Source organism: Ornithorhynchus anatinus, chromosome 2 (genome assembly GCF_004115215.2).
Source record: "Ornithorhynchus anatinus isolate Pmale09 chromosome 2, mOrnAna1.pri.v4, whole genome shotgun sequence".
Lineage (NCBI taxonomy): Eukaryota > Metazoa > Chordata > Mammalia > Monotremata > Ornithorhynchidae > Ornithorhynchus > Ornithorhynchus anatinus.
In genome coordinates, this window is record NC_041729.1 from 76,849,394 (window position 1) to 76,870,826 (window position 21,433).

General features: G+C 41.2%; 1 protein-coding gene across 2 annotated transcripts in view; it reads right to left on the reverse strand.

The window, feature by feature from the left end:
- Positions 1-1,051: 1,051 nt before the first annotated feature.
- The window catches only part of MTHFD1L (methylenetetrahydrofolate dehydrogenase (NADP+ dependent) 1 like), a 169,828-nt gene continuing 149,446 nt past the window's right edge, over positions 1,052-21,433 (reverse strand). For both annotated transcript variants that reach the window (XM_029058108.2, XM_029058109.2), the window contains exons 27-28: positions 4,894-5,014; positions 1,052-1,441 (exon numbers count right to left, since the gene is read on the reverse strand). In XM_029058108.2, coding sequence (XP_028913941.1) covers positions 4,925-5,014 — 90 coding nt within the window. In that variant the 3' untranslated portion in view covers positions 1,052-1,441; positions 4,894-4,924. The remainder of the gene's footprint in view (positions 1,442-4,893; positions 5,015-21,433) is intronic.

A 21,433-nucleotide genomic window follows, 5' to 3' on the forward strand; every position in this document is an offset into this window, starting at 1 on the left:
TCTGAACTAAATTTGTGAAGAGAACGTTTTTATTAATCAGATGGTGTTTTGGAACAATCCACACAAAGACACACTTATAGGTTAAGGGAAGAATGAATAGTGGCACTAAAGGTTGTGGCCCCAACTCAATGAAAGAAAGATCTGAGTGAAAGTACTTGCTGAGGATGTGCCTGCGGGAGAAATTCAGCTATTTAAGGTCACTCTTACTGACACTGCTTGAAGGACAATGATTTACTGTGTTTTCCTGGTTGTGCAGCGATGCTTTTCTTGAGGTTATTGCAAGAAAGAAAGAAAGAAGGGCCAATAAATGAAGGGGACAAAGGCATTGAGTTGTCTCTCCAAGCAAGGGTGGAGGAAAGCTCTACATTGGTCCAACACCTGACCTTTAAGGCATACAGATGGGAGGTAAGCTTGATTGCACTTCTCCACAAATGGAACAGATTAGCATGTGCACATTACTTACCTTTCTGGACCCCCAAAAATAACTCTGGCAGAGAAGGCCCCATATATTTCTAGGCTGCAAGCTTTTGGGAGGGAATGTATCTACCACCTCTCATGATATAGTGGATAGAACACAAGGCTGTGAATTGGAAGGTCATCGGTTCTAATCCCAGCTCTGCCACTCATCTGCTGTGTGACTTGGGGCAAGTCACTTCACTTTAATGTGCCTCAGTTATCTCATCTGTAAAATTGGAAGAGACTGTGAGCCCCACATGGGACAGGGAATGTGTCCAACCTGATTTGCTTATATCCACCCCAGTGCTTAGTACAGTGTCTGGCACAGGGTAAGTACTTAACAAATACCATAATTATTTACTCTCCTAGACACTTAAAACAGTGCTCTGTCCACAGTAAGCACTCAAATATAATTCATTAATATCCCTATTGTCTGCAAAGTAACTTAGCTATAGGAAACCCTAAGGTTTAACTCGTTTGTGTCTAGTTTGGCCTTCTGGAACACTGCTTTAAATAATCTTGGCTGAGCCCATAGCAGCACCTGCTTGACTCTGACAATCCCAGAACACTTTTATCTGGCACCACAGTCTGATGCTTTTTTTTTTTGTAATACATATTTATTTGCAAATCAAAGATATGATATAAAACATCAGGATGGAAAATTTTACCTTTAGTTCATACCCTTCAATCCCCCAGTTTTCAAAAAACAAAGTTTCTAACATGTAGGCAAAGGGCGATATTGTAAACATTGCAGAAATGGAAATAAATTAGCTAAGCAAAAAGAAAAAAAAGATAAAACCCCCAACACTAAACTCACGCCCCCCACAAAAAATTTTAGGTTTTACTACAATGTATTAAAAGTAACCAAACGACGACGAGATCTTTGGCTTATTCAATGCCATAGAGTTCCAGAGAAGCCAAGAATGCAACTTCCTTCACTCCACCTGAAGGGAACAAGGTTGCAGCCCCCGGGATTTTCTGAAGTCTGAAAAAGAAGAAAAATTGAATGATTTAAAAAGGGTAGCATGACCATAGACTGGGCAGGAAAGATAGAAGTCAGAACTCAATCTTTGACTGTGAAACACTGCTATTGCCAACTGCAGAAGAACCTGAGCCCTGGGGGCATTTGTGCAACAGCTTTACTAGGAAAAATTTTTGAGAATGTCAGCCCCGTTACAAGATTTCACCACAATCATTTGAACAGGGGCTTCGATTTTATCCCAAGTGCTAGGAAGAATTTCATAAATAATTATGGCTTAAGGGCCGAGTAATAGTGGCTTGTTTTTATGAAACTCACTCACATGACTGGCTCAACTGCTTTATTCGATGACCTTTAAAATTGTGTCAGTCAAAAGTTCGAACCAAACCCCCAACAAATGACCCCTATAGCAGTAAGGAGGCCCTGTAGTCTCAATTCAAATAAGCAGGACTTTATTGTGCACCAGCACTTTGCAAAGGACCAGAAAGCAGATAAAGTCTCGGAATGAGGCAAAGAAAAACAGCACAGGAAAGCCAAGGCTGGTGCAGGATCAGTTTCCCCTGCACACACAACATGCTTTATCTAATTCTTTCTATTTACTGAATTATGAAAAGTTAAATCACGTTATTAAACAGAGAAAGAACAGCAGGGTGAGCCTGGTAAACAAGTGCTGGTCTGTGGTATGATCGGATTCTGGTGACTCCTATTTTGGATCCTTTGTTACAAGACAAAACTCAGAACAAGCCATTTTGCTTCATGCCATCTTGTCCTTGTGGTGGATGTCATCTCTCAAAGGAATCCTAACCCTCTTTGGAATAGCTGGGCACATAAAATTCTCAATGGTCAAAATCCAACACTGGCACCTTTAGTCACTTCAAACATTCCCCTTCCTTTTCAATAATTCACCCAAGCATATTAAAACCTAAATTCTGATATTCTTGTTTCATGTAAAGTTTTCCACCTTCAGAAGTCTCCCAGTTCGCTTGGTTTTTGGTTGACTGAGACAGCAGATAAGGGAAGCAGAAATGAGGAGGCAGCTTTGTTTCCCTAGAGGACAGTGAACTCTGATGACTGCGCAGTAAATATGCTGGCTGGACCATTAAAGTGAGGAATTGCAGAAGGAGAGAATTTGGGTTTTGCGTATGGATCTTATCTTCGGATACTAAATGTATTTTGCATGTTTGAGCTGGGTCAAATGATGCATCCTGAACTATATTACCCAAACTTTAAATAGTTTGCAGTACTTCATAAACAGGAAATAGACCCTTGATGAAGAAGTGCTAAATAAGCAAATCAGAAGAGCTAGCCATACTTTGGGAAGCTAGTTTATTGGCTAAATCACATCTGTTAAAAGGGTAGATTAACCCTTTTTATCAAAAATGTCAATTATCCATTTGAATTAATTGACGCAGTTTGTGGTGCCACCACAGGGCCCTGTGATTGATGATCTTCATTACCACCTTTAAAAGAGAGGACCCAATCTTCAATTGTAGAAATTCTTCCATTTAAACTCAAATAGGGGAAGTTTTCAACTGTGGATCAACTAAAGGGTTAATATTATCCATTTGCTCTTAATGGGATCAGAGATACCAATTTTTGGGTATATGAATTTTTTTCAAGAGGTCCATTGTCCAGGTCCCAGAGAGGGAATAACAAAGGACAGAAGGTTTGGAGATCTGAGGGAGTATTTACTCTAGAGAGAAATGGCAATGAACTCCTGCCATAAAAGGTTAGAAAAGCAGTCAGAGAGGCATTTTCCAACCCCAGGAAAAAAATGATTATGAATTTGCATCAACAAAAAGTTCCTAAAATGTGGTAACAAGCTGCTTAAAATATGAATAAGATAACAATTGGGAATGATCAAATACAGCAGGCAGCTGTTTGAATTTCATTTCATAGAGAAGCAGCGTGGCCTACTGGATAGAGATGGACCGGGCAGTCGGAAGGACCTGGGTTCTAATCCCAACTCCATCACTTGTCCGCTGGCTGGCCCTGGGCAAGTCATTTCACTTTTGTATGCCTCAGATACCTCAGCTCTAAAATGGGGATTAAGACTATGAGTCCCATGTGGGACATGATCTGTTTCCAACCTGATGAGCGTGTGACTACCTTAGTGCTTAGTACAGTGCCTGGCACATAGCAAGTGCTTAAGAAATACCGTAAAAAAAAAAAAAACAAAACAAGCCCCCAAACCACTTCCTTGAGTTTTGGGGCAAAACACGGTAGTGGTGAAAACCTTAACTTTAAAATTCCAGGGGAATAGCACCATTAATTCACGAGAAGGATGAGGATTGAGAATGAATGCCATTTATAATATTGATGATGGAGTCTTCTGTTAGGAATGACAGATTAGCCTTGGCCCTGAAGCTTAATGTTCCTGCTAGGGATCCAGAGATTAGGCAGACAGTGCAACCAGAGAGCAGGCAGGTTGGGGTGCAGCACACTGTGACGTGCACATGTGGTCTTCACCGACATTACCCAATTGTGGGCAGAACTTGGACTAGAACCCAAGTCTCCAGATTGTCACAGCAGGGCTATGGTCCCATCAGTGATCCACTGGATTTGATATCAAAACTACATCATCTCTGATGCCTCTCTCAGCTGTAAGCTCGTTATAGGCAGGGAATATGTCCACTCATTCTGTTGTATTGTTTCCTCCCAGGCACTTACTATAGTGTGCTCAGCACAAAGTGCTCAATAATTGCTATTGATTGACTGCCAATCCGTGTAGATGAAAGGAAAGCCTCTGTATGCAGAACGTGAGGGAAACTCTCACCAATGCTGTCAGGGAAACAACGCTTAATCTCACGGTGGTCTCTGCAAACGTGGGCAGAAGTGGCCTATAACTCAGGGATGCTGGATAGGGAGCAGCCTAGCCCAAGCAATGGACAGCAGGCACAGATTTGAACCAATCAATAGTATTTATGGAGTGCTTACTATGTGTAGGACACTTACTAAGTGCTTGGGAGAGTACAATGCAAGAGAATTAGCGGACAAGTTCTCTGTCCATAACGAAATTACGGTCTAGAGGAGGGCACCCAGACTTCTTTGAATAACTAGGGATTCAGGGCTGCTCTTGAGTGCCACCCCTTTGCTCCTACTCAGCTCGGGTAGACCTCTTAGGCTGGTCCAGAACTGGGCGGACTCGAGAGGTGGTGGAATGGGAGATTTCTTGCCCCAGACAGCCCTTTTAAAATCACCGGGGATAAAAAATAATTTTGTTTGAATCCTCACAATTTTTATGACTAGGAAATGACTTTAACTGCTAGTTAATTAATGGTGATTGTTGTTTTCAAATGATACAGACCTGCAGCATTTTGCATTCCAGCAGATATCATGACTTACTAAAACCAACCTTGAAAGAATGAGCCACCAATCTGCATAAGGAAAAACCACCAGTCCCTCTCTGCACAGAATTACTCTCTTTTTGGTTTGAAGGAATAAGAAAGACAGTTTACCTGAATCTGGGTCCTTGGCAAATTCCATTTTTCAGAACAAGCCTTTAACTTGCTCGGTGTCCGTGTCCAGGTCTATATCGTAGAAGCATGGGCGGGTAGGCAATCCTGGCATGGTGCTCATCTATAGAAACAGTAAAATTCTACATTAATCATGGCACCTATAACATCTTAGAAGCAACCAATCAATTGCATTTATTGAGCACTTATTGTGTGCAGAGCACTGTACTAAGCGTTTGGGAGAGTACAATATAACAGTTCTCTGCCCTCAATGAGCTTACAGTTTACAGTCTAGAATGCTGTTCAGGAAAGATTTATGATGAACAATGCTCTCGATGACTCTAATTTACATTTTGTTGTAGGTTTTTGACACTGGATCTGACCTGACACCCTTTTCAGGCAGTATGGCCTGAAAGCAGCATGTCTGGGTGGACAGAGCAGACCTGGGAGTCAGAAGGTCATGGGTTCTAATCCCAACTCCACTACTTGTCTTCTGTGTGACCTCAGGCAAATCACTTAACTTCCCTGGGCCTCAGTTCCCTCATCTGTAAAATGGGGATTAAGACTGTAAGACCTTATGTAGGACAGGGACTGTGTCCAACCCGATTATCTTGTATCTACTCCAGAGCTTAGAACAATGCCTAGCACAGAACAAGCATTTAACAAATGCCATAATTATAATTATTGTTATTCAGGACTTTCTGCACAGGTAACTCCATTTAATGATGAGATGATCTGCTATTTCAAAACATTTTCTAAACGGTGGAATAAACTAGAGAGTAAAGAAGGAAAAAAAAACACACCACACTACTCAAACCCCAAGGAAATAAACAGTAAAATCACTGTATGCTGGAATCTACCTCCCTAGGGTGCGGCAGAATGATGCTATGCATAATCCTGTATGATCAAATGTACTTTATGGTGGTATGAATCAATTCTCAGCACCACCACTGTGAAGAAAACACTGAAATTATACCACATATGTTGTTCTTATTCAAAGGAGTAATCATCTAGTAAGTATTCACTTGGCATTCTAATTTTCTTAGCCTCTATGGCACGAGAATTGTCAACAGCAAGTTGAGTGATCCCCTATCAAAACATGGTTCAGGCTGTTTTTACTAACCGACTTCTCCCCCATGGTTTATCAGGGAAAAAAACACCATACCTTTTACTGAAATGAATAACCCTAAACCTGATCATTCACAACAAACCATCCCAAATTGTCTATTTTTAGGGTCTGTATGTCAAGGGTCACCTTGTCCTAATTAAGTTTCTGTTTCTAGTAGGGGGACAGTAGAGTCTCCTTCCAAAACAACAGCTACACCTAGCTGATGAGTCCCCAGAAAGAAAGCCACATGTTTGCTGTGCTAACTCTGGATGCCTACATAAATGTAAAGATTTTTGGCTAGAGCTATTTTTTCCCTCTCCAGAAGCACCTGGCTACAACTTACCCAGGTTGTTTATAAGAACACGGAAAAGAGAAAGGAGTTGATCTTCCCTCTGTTTTATGAGGAAACAGTGAACCAAAAATCTCATTCACAATATGAGAAGGCAGTATACTGTCTTCCACCTAAATTAACTCCATGGAGGAAGAAAGCCATGGCCATGAGTTAATAAGCTTTTTGTCTAGTTTAGATCTATGCAAGAACCAATCTATATAAAGAATTTAAGGATATTAAATAATAATGTTGGTATTTGTTAAGCACTTACTATGTGCAGAGCACTGTTCTAAGCACTGGGGCAGATACAGGGTAATCAGGTTGTCCCACGTGAGGTTCACAGTTAATCTCCATTTTACAGATGAGGTAATTGAGGCACAGAGAAGTTAAGTGACTTGCCCACAGTCACACAGCTGACAAGTGGCAGAGCCGGGATTCAAACCTATGACCTCTGACTCCCAAGGCCAGGCTCTTTCCACTGAGCCACGCTGCTTCTCTAAATAAAATCTAGAGGCTGGTCTGAGAAAAATGGAGGACTGTAGACCTATATGACATCTTATGGGAGTTAAATTCAGAACAAAGAATGCCCATAAAAGATACTCTAAAATAAAACTCCCTATGCATAATTTTATATGATCTACAAACTAGTTTTTCATATATATTTGCATTCTGCTAGAACCTATGAAAGTTAATTCACTCTCCACTAAAGGGCGCTGCAACAAGTAGCACTCTATATATATGTTGATGGAGACAAAAAAAGTGAAAGGTTATATTACCTAATAACTCATGAGATGAAATGACTGAAACGTATTTCCTTTCATCTCATTTCTATTTGGGTTAGGAGATCTTTATGAGCATGAAATGTGCTCAAATAATAACAATAGGGATAATAATCATTGTAGTAGCGTGGATCAGTGGAAAGAGCCTGGGCTTCGGAGTCAGAGGTCATGGGTTGGACTCCCGGCTCTGCCACCTGTCAGCTGGGTGACTGTGAGCAAGTCACTCAACTTCTCTGTGCCTCAGTTACCTCATCTGTAAAATGGGGATTAACTGTGAGCCTCACATGGGACAACCTGATTACCCCGTATCTCCCCAGCGCTTAGAAGAGTGCTCTGCACATAGTAAGCGCTTAACAAATAACAACATTACTAGAATTTGTTAAGTCCTTACTATGAGCCAGGCACTGTACTAAGCACTGGGGCAGTTACAAGCAAATTGGGTTGGACACAGTCCTTGTTCCATGTGGGGTTCACAGACTCAATAATTAGAATGCCCCATTTCTTCCTGTTGTGAGATAATTAGTGAAGGATTTCTTCTGAGAGACCGAATGATTCAGTCCTAGATACCATCTGGAATGCGTGAATAGCAGCATGGCCTCAGTAAAGAACTTAAGTCACGGAGTCAGGAGACCCTGATATGAGACTCAACTCTACTTATGGTCTGCTGTGTCACCTTGGGCAAACCACTTAAACTCCTTGGGCTTCAGCTTCCTCATTTGTAAAATGGGGAAAAAGAGAGACCATGAGTCCCCTTTAGCTCACAATGTATTATCTCATAGCCAATGCTGAACACTTATTAAGCGCTTAATAAAATCCCATTACTAGAGTTCTTTTAATTCTAATAGAGAAGACTTGCCCTCCTTTACCATGGACAGACATGCCTGCACCGACGTGAGGGCTTGAATGGTGTTCACTCCCTGGTCCTACCCAACAGTTACCCTGGCTCCTGCTGGTGATCCCGTCCTGTCCTTCAACAAAGAGTGTGGACCCGAAACAATCTGATGACTGTGGCACGTCAAAGCATGGTAGTTGTGTCCCTTTGCTCTGGGCCACTAGATGCCACCCAGTCAGTTACATCTTTACTGGAGGCCAATGTGTAGGGGTGAGTTCAAAGGATTCATACTACATACTACAAAGGATTCCTCCAATTCCTGAAACTTAATCTTGCAAAGAGTACACTAAGTAGAGCCAGAATTCAGAGTTGGATGCTTCCTGAGAAGTCTTCATCTTAATCAATCCTGGCCAGTGATAGGGAAGTATTGAATTTAACATTATATCTTTTGGCAACCACTGCAGAGGAGCCAGACTCCCTCCCTGATACTCCATATTCTTGAGCCAAATTATCTTACAATTTCTCTTTTCTTGCCTTTATGACTGACCAATTGATTACTGGCACTAAGGTTTATGGCAGATTTCTAACATTCAGGCAATGCATCTGTTTCCAAGTTGGAGACCAAACCATAGATACAATACTAAAACATCTTATTTGAATTTAACAGACTCTACCTGTAGCCTATACACTAACTGGTCTGAAATAAGATTTTGCACACAGTAACTTCATTGTAAGGAACTCCAGACATTAAGAGTACCCTGAATGAAGCCACACGACTATCCGTCAATCAATCACACCAGATTAAGGCTTTGGTGTAGTTAAAATTTGCAAAATGGACAACTGGGCACCTCGACTTACTCCTGACTAGCTAGCAGCTTTGGCTCAGTTCTTCTCCAGAAGTCCACATTGATGTTCATGGGGTCAAGGGAACTCCAATAGCTCAGGTACTGGCAGCCTAGGCCAAACCCTACCACAAGTTAGCTTATTCCCTCCACATCCCTGAACAGCTCCAGACTGACTCAAGATCTAGTGAAGAAGAGCGTGAAATACTGCGGTGCAGCGGCGAACTCCTAGAAGGTATAAGCCCAATACAGAATAACTGGAGACAAGTTGCTATCCTGAGGTAAGGCTTTGGGATGATCTGGATACTAAGTGGTAGTTCTGAAAACCACAGTGGTGTTGTAAAATGGTCCACTTAGCAAAAGGCAATGTTCAATTCTGCTTGCGGTCAGAACTCGACTGTCAGTGGTACCCTCGTCTTTACGTCCACGGCTATAGACGTGGGCAAGATCTCATGGTCACTACTGCTACAATATCATTAGCTTGTACAGTGCACTACAGCCAGTGGGTGCTCAATGAATATTGATGACGATGATCATTATAATTGTGGTATTTAAGTGCCAGGCACTGTTCTAAACGCTGGGGTACATACAAGATTATCGGGTTGGGCAGAGTCCCCGTCCCACATAGAGCTCACATTCTTAATTCTCATTTTCTAGATGAGGTAACTGAAGTAAAGAGAAGTTAAGTGACTTACCCAGGGTCATACAGCAGACCACTGGCAGAGCCAGTATTAGAACCCAGGTCCTTCTAACTGCCAGGCCCATGCTTTATCTACTGGGCCACGCTGCTTGAGTACGTATATTACCTCAGAATCTAGAGTCCAAACTGCTAGTTCAGTAGCATCACCCTGTACATTCCCCCTCTACTGGTAGGGCAGTTGGAAGGACTGCCTCATGCTGCAATATGTCACAACCCTGCCATGTTAAATTGTAAGCTTGAATGATGAAATGCTGAATCCTTTATTTTTGAGGTCTGGCTTGGATCACATTTGGAAGGGACCTTACTGATAAAAGTAGGTCCAAAGCAGCTGTTCGGCCCTGGGTAGCCATTCAGATTTCTAGGACTAATCAGACTGTTCTAAATGTCCACCTTCATAGTGTGGGAATCCAGTCTTCATCTTAATTCCATTTGAATGCTAGTTATTTTTTCATAAAATATGCTTCATATCTCAGAAGATATCTTTCCAAATTAAGCCGGAAATGAGGTCTCGTTTCTCTGCTTTTGGAAGTATTTTTTTTAAATACCACAGCAGTCTGAGGTAACTAAAATAATACTCTTGTGGCTGCAGAACAACATCCACGATGAGAAACAAGCGTTTTCAAAAACAAACTTTTGATTGGAGAATTGGCCAGAAGTTCAAACATGCACAAAAAGAAGTCTCGCTGGCTTAAGGTAGGAACTCTAGAAACCCTTTAGCTAGAAGACCCTGAGTTTTAGCTAATCACCAGGTGCCGTAGGCCTACAGGGATATGATTTTTTAGTTCTAAGTGGGACATTACCCATTTAGAACTAAACAACCACATGAGCATCAACTGGAGAGGAAGGGGTTGGAAACAGAAGAAAGTGGCAGGTGGGCCGGAGACTGAAGCAGCATAGCCTAGTGGAAATAGCATGGGCCTAGGAGTCAGAGGTCCTGGATTCTAATCCCTGCTCCACCACTTGTTTGCTGGGCAACCTTGGGCAAGTCACTTTATCCCCATTTTACAGATGAGGTACCTGAGTTACAGGGAAGTTAAGACTGGGAGTCCTATGTGGAACAAGGACTGTTTCTGACCTGATTACCTTTGACCTAACCCAACACATAGTACAATGCCTGGAACAAAGTAAGTGCTTAAAAAATGCCATTAAAAAAAGTGATGTAAAACTGAAATTCTAATCCAGCTCCACTCACACAGCTAATGCCCACTACCCTCAGCTCTGGAACAAGCTTCAGCTTTCTTTTCTGGGTCTCTGGGTTCCCAGACAAATTGAACTACAATGCTATTAATTATGCTATTAAAGAACAGTGGGGGGAGAAGGTAGGAGTTTAACAACAAAGCTTGAGTTATTGTAAAACCACCAAAATTTTATTTAGCAACTGAACCTGCTCCATGGGACGATACAGTTAGATACAGTTGCTGGTGATACCTTGGCCTCATGTGCCTAGTATTCTGAAACTTCTCTCTACTACCCATGACAGTTGGAGTATTTTCACTTCAAGAATCTACTGGAAGTCATCATCACCCTTATCATCTGACAACTAGACACATATCCCACTGCCTTTTTGTATCAAGGAGCATACAGCTCAAGGCACATTATCATGGTGCCACTAAAAAGTTAGATTGCAAGCTCCTAGTACAGGGCCTTACATGCAATAAGCATTCAATAAATTCCATTAATATGGGCTAGGGAGGAAAGAGGCTTCAGAAGGCCAAGAATGGAGATGGTGAAGGAGGGGAGCTTGGCCAAAGGCTAGACAGGCTGACAACTAGTGAGGAAAAAATTGAACAGAGATAGAAAACAAAGATGGTGCAGGCCTGTGGCTAAAAGAGAAAAGGCTGAGTTCTTAAACTCCCCCTACATTTCTGCAAGATTACTGCATAATCTCTTCAGCTACCTCTTGCTTGATGCTCCAAGGGGAACAGAGCAGATGAGAGAAAGTCTTGCCAGAAGATCAGCCAGAAGGACTATGTGTCTTGTTGAGATTCCCTATTTCCCCAAGAAATGCCTCAACAAAGCTTGGCCGAACTGGGGAAGAACTTCGCTCACCCAGCAAGCTACATAATGGTTACCAAGATGAAGAGTCCTGTAGTCCACAACAGACAATTATTCTCTCCCACTTCAAAGACTGACTGAAGGCACATCTCCTCCAAAAGGCCTTCCCTAAGCCCCCCTTACCTCTTCTCCCACTCCCTTCTGTGTCATCCTGACTTGCTCCCTTTTCATCCCCCCTCCCAGACCCATAGCACTTATGTATATCTTTGTAATTATTTATTCATATTGTCTGTCTCCCCCCTAAGACTGTAAACTCATGTGGGCAGGGAACGTGTCTGTTTATTGATATAGCATACTCTCCCCAATGCTTTGCACATAGTAAGCGCTCAATAAATACAACTGAACGAATGAATACAGCACTCGTTAAGGAGCTCCAGATATGTCTTCGATAAATGTTCGAGTGTGTTTCCAGTATTTTTATGGGAAAAGGCAACATTAGGATAATAAACTAATATTTGTGTTTATGGTCTATTGGCACAGTAAGAAAATGAGCTAATGACCAAAACGTAACTTTTCTTGGAGATTGGCCTAAGATGGGCCATTCCATCATACTATTTAAGTTCACTTCAGAGGAACAAAGCTTCTCTTCCACTCTCTTTTTTTTTCATGGCCCATTTCTTTTCGTGGCTCCCATGGAAGTTCTGTAGGCATTACTGTCATTTAGAATAAAACTCATAAACTCCTGACAGTCATTACCTTGCAATTAATTACAGTATATATGTACATTGCTAGAAAAATGGGTAAACTAGTTAAAACATAAAAAGAGTATTCTTATGTTGCAATATGAGGCTCCATCTTAATTCAAAAAAGGCAGCTTGCATTAGAACTGCCTTTTCTTGGCAGATCAACTATCTTCAGCTTCTCTGACTTGTTAAAGATACAACAGGGAGACAGCCAGCCAGCAAAAAAACACCCCTGTTCAACTTGCCTCCCTTTTGCTGCCCTTAGAGTGACCTCCATGAATGAAAGCTTCCCATGATGGCAAATAAATATGGAACTCCAGCAGTGGAGTAAATCTACAACATGTTGAAGTTCAGTGATACAATCAGTCTATCAGCAATTTTCCCACAGAAGCCATGCCAAGAATGCTTCTATTTTCCTTAAATACATACAAGAAAATAACAGTCTGTACAAATTCACAACCAAAGATTCCACGAGTAGACTCACCTATTTCAGATCCAGAGTGGACTTTGTTCGCTCAAAATTTTAATCCTTCAGTTTTACATCTAGTGGTTTTACTTTCTTTAAACACCAATTAACTCACCCAGGATAATTCAGTTTCAGGCCCATTAGGATATTATTTCCCCAAACAATTATGTTTTACAAAGGGTGAAATTGCAATGAAGTGGGTTTAAGGTCTTGAATTAGATATCACAATGTCAAGTTCCCAAACGATCACAGAAACAGATGAAAATCTCAGCACATCACCTTCTTTGCTAATATCATGAGGCTGTATCAACTACAGAGGAAAGGTGATTCTTACTGATGGATACTGAACAACGCAGGAACTGGTTAGGCTCCTAAATCTAGGTGTCAACTGTATTTTACTAAATGTTAAGGCTTTGCCTGGGACCGGGTTTCTCCTGTGATACACATGACATAAGGTTCTACCAGTGGTCTAGAATAGCCTCAGACCAAGGAATCTATAAAAAGACAGAATTCTTTGTTTCATCCACTCATCTCTTAGATCAGCTGGTATCTCTGCCTAGTCTTTCTGGCAACACTTGTTAAGGAAGCCAAGCTTCACTGATTAAGTCAAGCCCTAAAACCCAGCACACACTGTGGCCATGGACTGCTGGAAAGTCAATTTCTACCACTCCTGCAGCAATGAAAGAGTGTGATGGCTTTTCTTGAACTAAAGCATGACAGTGAGCTCAGGCAAAGAAGTACTAAAATAACTGCTAACCAGAAGCAGATATGCACCCATCAGGAAAGGACTTATGCTGACATATTGACTAGCTGAGCTTCAATCTTCAACAAGTACAGTGCTCTGCACATAGTAAGCGCTCAATAAATACTATTGAATGAACAATGTCTTCAACAATATAAATGAACCACAGTATGTGTGTGCTTTTACTGCTCCATCAGTTTGCTACCAGGTGCTCTGGTGAAATTATAAAGTGGACAATTTAGACACCACATTAATTTCTAAGGTTTGGTAAACTAACCTCAGAAATGGTAAAACTATAATGTGGACTATTTAGATACCACATTAATTTCTAAGGTTTGCGAAACTAACCGTAAAAGTTAAAAGGATAAGCTGGATAAGCTAACATGCTTTTCTGTTCACTAGTTTTGTATTTTAATGCTCACCATGGGGTTCACTTGCTGCAAAACAACTGTCAGTGCTAAAACTATTTCTATAAATCAAATATATAATAAGGAGTTGCTAAAAGAGGAGGAATGTAGTTTTGGCTTGGCTTTGCTCTACCAATATGAAAAGCATTTAACACTAGACAGGACCTTCTGTACCCAAGAGATGTAGAGACCAGGCCCATATCATTCTTTTCTTACTAAATTTTAATTTCCAATGTATTTTCTCAAAACCTATGCTATCAGCAAATAAAGCTCGTCAAATAACCAGTCCTGAGTGAAAAAGGGAGACTGCCTAATTGAAATCCTTTGTGAAGTTAGTAAAATACTACAGGAAAGCAATTTTGAAACAAATTAAACAATTGATATCACACACAAAAAACCAAGTCAGCTAAGCCAAAGGTGGCACCCCTAGCAGAGGAAGGGAACATCTCACAAGATGATTTTGTTTGCTCTTGCCGTGTCCAGAATACACATCATTACACTCTGCTACAGTTTTAGCCTCTCTGACTCAATCATATATATTGAATGCTTATTGTGTGCAGAGCATTGTACTAAGCGCGTGGGGGAATACAACGTAACAGAGTTGGTAGAAATGTCCCCGGCCCACAACAGTCTTACAGCCTAGAGGAGGCAGGAAAAGCAAACTTTGTGGCCTGGCTGCTGAGAAGACATTTTCACCCATCCCCCTTTAACTTTTACTCTATTTGAAGTCAGATCATAGATTCAGCAGAGTAATGTTCTTTTCCTTCCCTCCCCTTTCTTGACATTTGAGCATTTAATTATTCTAGTCACTTAAACATCAAAACACATTAGCATAACTTTGCAATTGTGTCAGATGGAGACACAAAGCTGTCAACATTATTTTTGGCCACCATAATGGGAAGAAGGATGATGAGCTAAAGGACATCAATAAGAAAACAGAAACAAGCACCATAAATCACTTTTACATGTGTGAGTGGTAAAATGTAGTTGGGGGAGCATAAAAGAAAACAAAGATGGGACTGTACATTACTCAGTAAAAAAATCATTCTGCTTTCTTCTCATGCTGCCCTGTGCACCAGTTAATCATGTCTTGAAATCCTAAAGAACAAAGACTTTTTAGCTAACCAACTGGGCTACAGCAGAAGCTAGGGTTCAAAATGAAAATTCAAAATGAGAACATGCTCAGCAGCTTTATGTGCTGAGATTTTCCTAACATCTACCTCTCCTGGTATGCCAATTTATGAATGTGCACACATTTCACGAAGAAGCTTGAGATGAGTCAGTGGCTGGGATAAGGCATCTGATGCTGAGTCCCTTGCTTGTGAGAGATTTTTTAAACCACTCTTGGAAATGAAGCTGGTCTAAGGTGAGTCACAATTATACATTTATGGATTGCAGGAAAACAAGACATCTTCTCAAGAGATAGGACACATTTCACCACCTCCACCATCATTAATTAACATTACGTGATCCTCCACTAGATTGCTCACAGGGTCACTAAAGAATTCCCAGGAGACATGCACAGACATAAGGCTTGAGGAAGACAAAGTCAACAGAGGACTTCAATCTTCTGCTCTTCTCAGGGGAGTCATAAAATAATATTTACCTAATTTCTAGTAGGCCACAATAGCATCTGTCTGAGGAAAAAAACACCCCACTAATTATGCACCAGCATATCCACTTCACATTGTATGGATGCTATGCCCCCACTCACAAATGTAACACTGGCGGAAAGGAATAGATGCCTTTAAAGCAAGTCCTAGGCTGGGGTGGCACACATAAATTAATCCACCAAAAACTTGCTATTTTGGGGCTAAGTCACTAGTTCTTTGTACCTCTCCCTTTGTATAAGCACTTTCACAGAGCTGCTCCAGTGTTCATTTTATATTTACACCAGTTTTTGTGGGAGTGCTAATGAGCATATTAATGATCAGTGAGCAGACATTATAAAAGAAAAAAAGTAAAAAGTCTGGATAATTCACCGATGAGATGACCAGACCCTGAAGCTGAAAAGCCGAGTATTGGTAGTAATCTATATTTGATGCCAAGGAGGAATTCAGTCAAGATTTATCCCTTACTAAAACACATTTCAAATGCCAACTGGCTGAAGACAGAATAAAATGAACGATTCTCTAAATGCCATTTACTTGCATCAGACCTTCCTCCCCCAACCCAGGGTGCAGAAACTTCACACATACATTTATCATAGTCAATTTACAGGTCAGAGTTTACAGTGCAATATCTTGTGCCCTTTGGAACCTCTTTGAGATGCTCTAATTCCACACGGATGTGTTTATTATCTATATTCATTTCCAGTCCGAAAAGTTACATAAGCAGCACCTCCATTCTTGAAAGTGGCTGATTGCTATTTTCAGACAAAGAACACATTTTTAATAATTCACTTAATGGTATACTCTGAATTTAGGAATAATTTCCACCTATTTTCCACACTTCACCTCAGCCCCTCAGCATGTATGTACATCACCCTATACTTCCTCAGTAATTTATTTTAATGTATGTACCTCTGCTCTAGACTGAGAGCTCCTTGTGGGAAGGAAATGTGCTTACCACCTCTACTGTACTGTTTTCTTCCAAAACCCTGGTGGTGTGCTCAGTACACAGTAAGAGCTCAGTAAATACCACCAATTGATTGACTTAAAGACAGTGTCAATCAATCAAGTAGGTTTAATGGTAAAACTAGGTGATACACACAAAGCCATTTCTGAAGAGGTTAACAAAAACCCCAAGTTATAGTAGTAACTTTATTGCCACTAAAGACTTTGTGCTATCTGAAATCGTAGCTGCCATTTAAACTACAGGGCAAGCGAAATTTGCGAATCTAGACTATGTCTCTAAGTAGTAGAATTTGTCAATGTCAATCAACTTTTCACAGACTGTTTGATCAAATGATTTATATCAGTCCCTAGAAGCAGAGCAACCCAAAATATAGCTCACCAAGAGTATTGGCCAGGTTTCTGTAATAAATGAAAACATCTCTTCCACAAAAGATGTTCCTACACAGCTCTAAGTAATGAGTGTTTCACCATTCCATGATCCTCTGGGCACCCCAATTAAAGAAGCTATTACCTCCTTAACAGTATCTGGTGAGAGTAGAAATAAATCTTTCTAGCTTCTTTGCAGGTTATTCAACATTCAAGAAAGCATCACAATACTTATTCAGCCACTGAGATGTGTAGCCTTGTTGAAATGCCTGGGTCAGAGATCAGGAAATTCGATAGTATAATTCAAAAACTCCTCTTAAGACTTGTGAACCCCATATGGAACAGCGACTGACTCCAACCTGATTTTCATATAGCTAATCCAGAACTCGGTACAATGCTTGACACCGGTAAGCACCTTAACGAATACCACTATTGTTATTGTAATTACGATTAAAAATTCAAGATGAAGAGATCATCCTGTATTTGTGGATTGTCACCTTTTATCCACGTTACCCTGGATATCAGTGGCAAGAACCCTAGCAAACTTTTAATGTCACAATTAATTTGGATGATGATACATGTTAGTGGGTTATTTTCCAGAGTCTGGAAGATGCCCCAGAAGCTTTCTATAATGACCACAGGAAACCATATATCAGCCAATTTGGAGATATGTGAAAAAGTTAATCTGGAGAAAACAAGAGAATATAACTTGAAAAGAGCCATCAATAGCTCTTTCCAATTTCAATTTGGAGGCAGGTGATGCTTTCTGAACTTGACTCCAAACCTGACAAGACCTGAGTTTCCAGTCAGGGTTGAAAAGACCCCCAAATGGTGGTTTCTCCCCTGTGAACTCTTTGAAGCCTGTCCCCTCCCAGTACCCATTCAACCAACCAATCATGGTATTTATTGAGCGCTTACCATGTGCAGAGCCCTGTACTAAGCATTTGGGAGAATTCAACTGTTAGCAGACATGTTCCCTGCTCACAAAGAGCTTAAAGTCTACAAGAGGAGACAAACACTAACATAAATAATATATAGACATGTACATTCCACTCCTCGTGCACAACGGTAAATTGGCACCTTTATATTATCACCTCTAACAACTAATCCCTGGAAATTAGAAGTGAAAAACACCCCTTCCTTCGTGTAATGCAGAGATGTAAAAAACCAGTTTCATAAGACAAAAGAGAAGCCACCCAAAGTACATGGTTTAACTATTCAGAGATTGGGAAGAACCTTTCTGAATTTATCTCTTATGATCCTTCCTACCAGGGCTCTTTCAATCATTGAACCGAAGAGGTGACCGGCAGCCCAGAGTCAATGTCTTAAGAGTTTCACGGTCTTATCTCTGTAGGTAGAGATTAGGCCTAAAATCAGCCCCTGTGAGGAAAGCAGCATCGCCTATTGAAAACAGCACGTTTCTGGGAATTAGAGGACCTAGGTTCTAATCACAGCTCCTCTGTGTGAATTTGGGCAAGTCAATTACCTGCTCTGAGCCTCAGTTACCTTATCTGCAAAATGGGGAGTAAATCCTTTTCCCTCCAATTTAGCCCCATATGGAACAGAGACCGTGTCCAACCTGATGATCTTGTATCTATTCCAGTGCTTAGAACAGTCCAGTCACATAGTAAGCGTTTAACAAGTACCAGTAAAAAAAAAATTAAAAATAAATCCTTTGGAGAAATAAGAATAGATTTTGACTTGGGGGAGGAAATTTTGACATGGGGGTTGGAATACTAGCCTTCCACTGACTTGGGAATTTTTATGGTCTTTTTATGGCTTTATCGCCAGCAATTTAATAATAATAATAATGATGATGATAATAACAACAATAATGATAATACTCGTTAAGTGCTTACTGTGTGTCACGCACTGTAGTAAATGCTGGGGTAGACACAAGCTAATCAGGTTGGACACGGTCCTTGTCCCATGTGGGGCTCACAGTCAATCCTCATTTTACAGATAAGGTAATAATAATAATAATAATGTTGGTATTTGTTAAGCGCTTACTATGTGCCGAGCACTGCTCTAAGCGCTGGGGTAGACACAGGGGAATCAGGTTGTCCCACGTGGGGCTCACAGTCTTAATCCCCATTTTACAGATGAGGGAACTGAGGCACCGAGAAGTTAAGTGACTTGCCCAAAGTCACAGAGCTGACAAGTGGCCGAGCCGGGATTCGAACCCATGACCTCTGACTCCAAAGCCCGGGCTCTTTCCACTGAGCCACGCAGAGGCACAGAGCTATTAAGTGACCTGCCAAAGGTCACACATCAGACAAGTGGCAGATCTGAGATTTGAACCCAGCTCCTTCTGACTCTGTCCCGTGCTTTATTCACCAGGCGATGGTGCAAATTAAACACAGGTTTTAGCAGATTTGTGTACTGTTTTCAAATCACTGTCATTTTACATGAAAGAAATCTTTCCTGAAATTACATCAGTAGTACACAGTTAGGAACATCTCTGATCCAGTTGAGAATACTAGATTTCTATATTATAGGCAGTAGATTAAAGCTTAATTGGTTTGAGTAATGAACTGTGGGCTGGGAGAAGATTCCATCATTGAAAACCAAACTTTCAATAAGATCCTCTAGACTGTAAGCTCCTTGTGGGAAGGGAATGTGCCTACCAACTTTGTTATTCTCCCAACTACTTAGTACAGTGCTCTGTACACAGTTAGTGTTCAATACCACTGATGAATAAAAACAACTGATTGATCCTCCTTCACTAATGCTAATTTGGTGGCATTAAAGATTAAAATATTATCATCTACAGAGAAATATTTTAAAATAAGTATATATATTCTGCTACTTGTTTTGGGGCCTTGAAGTCAGAAAGACCTGAGTTCTGTGCCACTTGTCTGTTGTGTGACATTGGAAAAGTCACTTAACTTCTCTATGCATCAGTTCCCTCATTGGCAACATGGGAATTCAATACCTGTCCTCTCTCCTACTTAGACTTTGACCCCATGTGGGATATGATTATCCTTTAGCTACCCTAATGGTTAACAGTGCTGAAAACATAGTAAGTGCTTAACAAATACCATGATTATTATTATTACATATCTCTAGCATGACATCAGGCAACTACCGTGGGAATTCTGCCTACCAAAAAAAATTAGAGAAGAAACTTGGTCAGCCATCGCATGGCCCAACTGTCTTGGCTGCAGGGTATGAGATGGGATCTTCTAGATTTTGAACACTTTGAAATCCACGTGTTAAACAAAGGAGTGAGCTCCTTGGCACCTTTACCAGGTGTATTCTTTCCAAAATATGAGAGAATATGGGAGAATTAAGTTGTCATTTCCCTTATCCACCCTAACCTTTGCTTTGACTCTGCACCTGGCTGATCCACCTGGCTAATCCAAGCTCCACAACTTGTCTGCTGTGTGACCTTGGACAAATCACTTAACTTCTCTGGTCCTCAGTTACCTCATCTGTAAATGGGGATTAAGACTTAGAGCCCAAAGTGGGACGGAGACTATGTCCAATCTGATTAATTTGTATCTACCTCAGTGCTTAGTACGGTGCCTGGTACATAATAAATGCTTAAAAAAAAAAAACTAACCAAACCTCACCACAGCACTTGTTTGTATCCTTACATTCTACTATTTCCTTTATATCAGTAATTTATTTTAATCTTCTTTCCTCCTGTAGACTGTAAGCCTACCAATTCTATTGTACTGTACGTTCCCAACTGCTTACTATAGTGCTCTGCACACAGTCAACGATCCATAAATACCATTGATTAATTAATTGCTAATAGTCCCCAAAACACTTATCTCAATAATGAGGAGCAAAACACCATGCAGGGGTGGCTAAACTGCCGCCTGTAAGTCACATGTGGCCCTTCTTCACTTACTGTGCTGCTCTTGGTTTATTGTTTGTTATTTCACTACCGTGGCGGGAGTGTGCTGTGTGAAATGCTCACTGAAATGCTCCCACCCCCACCCAGCCACCTTCCACCACGCCTGGTCCACCCCAGCACACGGCTCCTGTTAAAGGGACCTTCTTAAATCTGCAGTCGTCACCAATATTATGTTTTTGGATCGTGGTTCTGCAGTTCAGGAGGGTTGGCCATCCTGCACTGCTGTACTGTGCAGGTTTGTTCATGGCAGGAACACCAGAGCCCAACCCAGATCTAGCATTTTGGTCTTAACGAGGTCTTCTTAACACTAAATTGCAAAAATATCACCAGCAGCCAAGTCAGTCCACTGCTAAATTAATGACGTTCATCCCAATTCAGTTCTGCTGGACAGGATCCCTGAGAAGGCTGAAAGACACTGAGAGTCAAACACTGATTTTATAATGATTTTGAGTAGGGCGGGTGGATGATGTGCCTAAGGGCACAGTTACAGACCAAGGAGGAGTCCAGCAATCAGAAGGAGGGTGTCTGCCTGTCTGAGCAAAGGGCTTGCGAGGAAGAGTCTCAAAGAGCATCGGTCTCAAACAAGAACACCGTTAACCACAAGCCAAAGAACAGTCAATAATCACAATGCCAAGGTGGATACCAGCAAATTGGGCTAGACACAGTCCCTGTCCCACGTGGGGCTCACAGTCTCAATCCCCATTTTACAGATGAGGTAACGGGGCACTGACAAATGAAATGATCTGTCCAAGGTCACAGAGAAGACAAGTGGTGAAGCTATTAGAATCCAT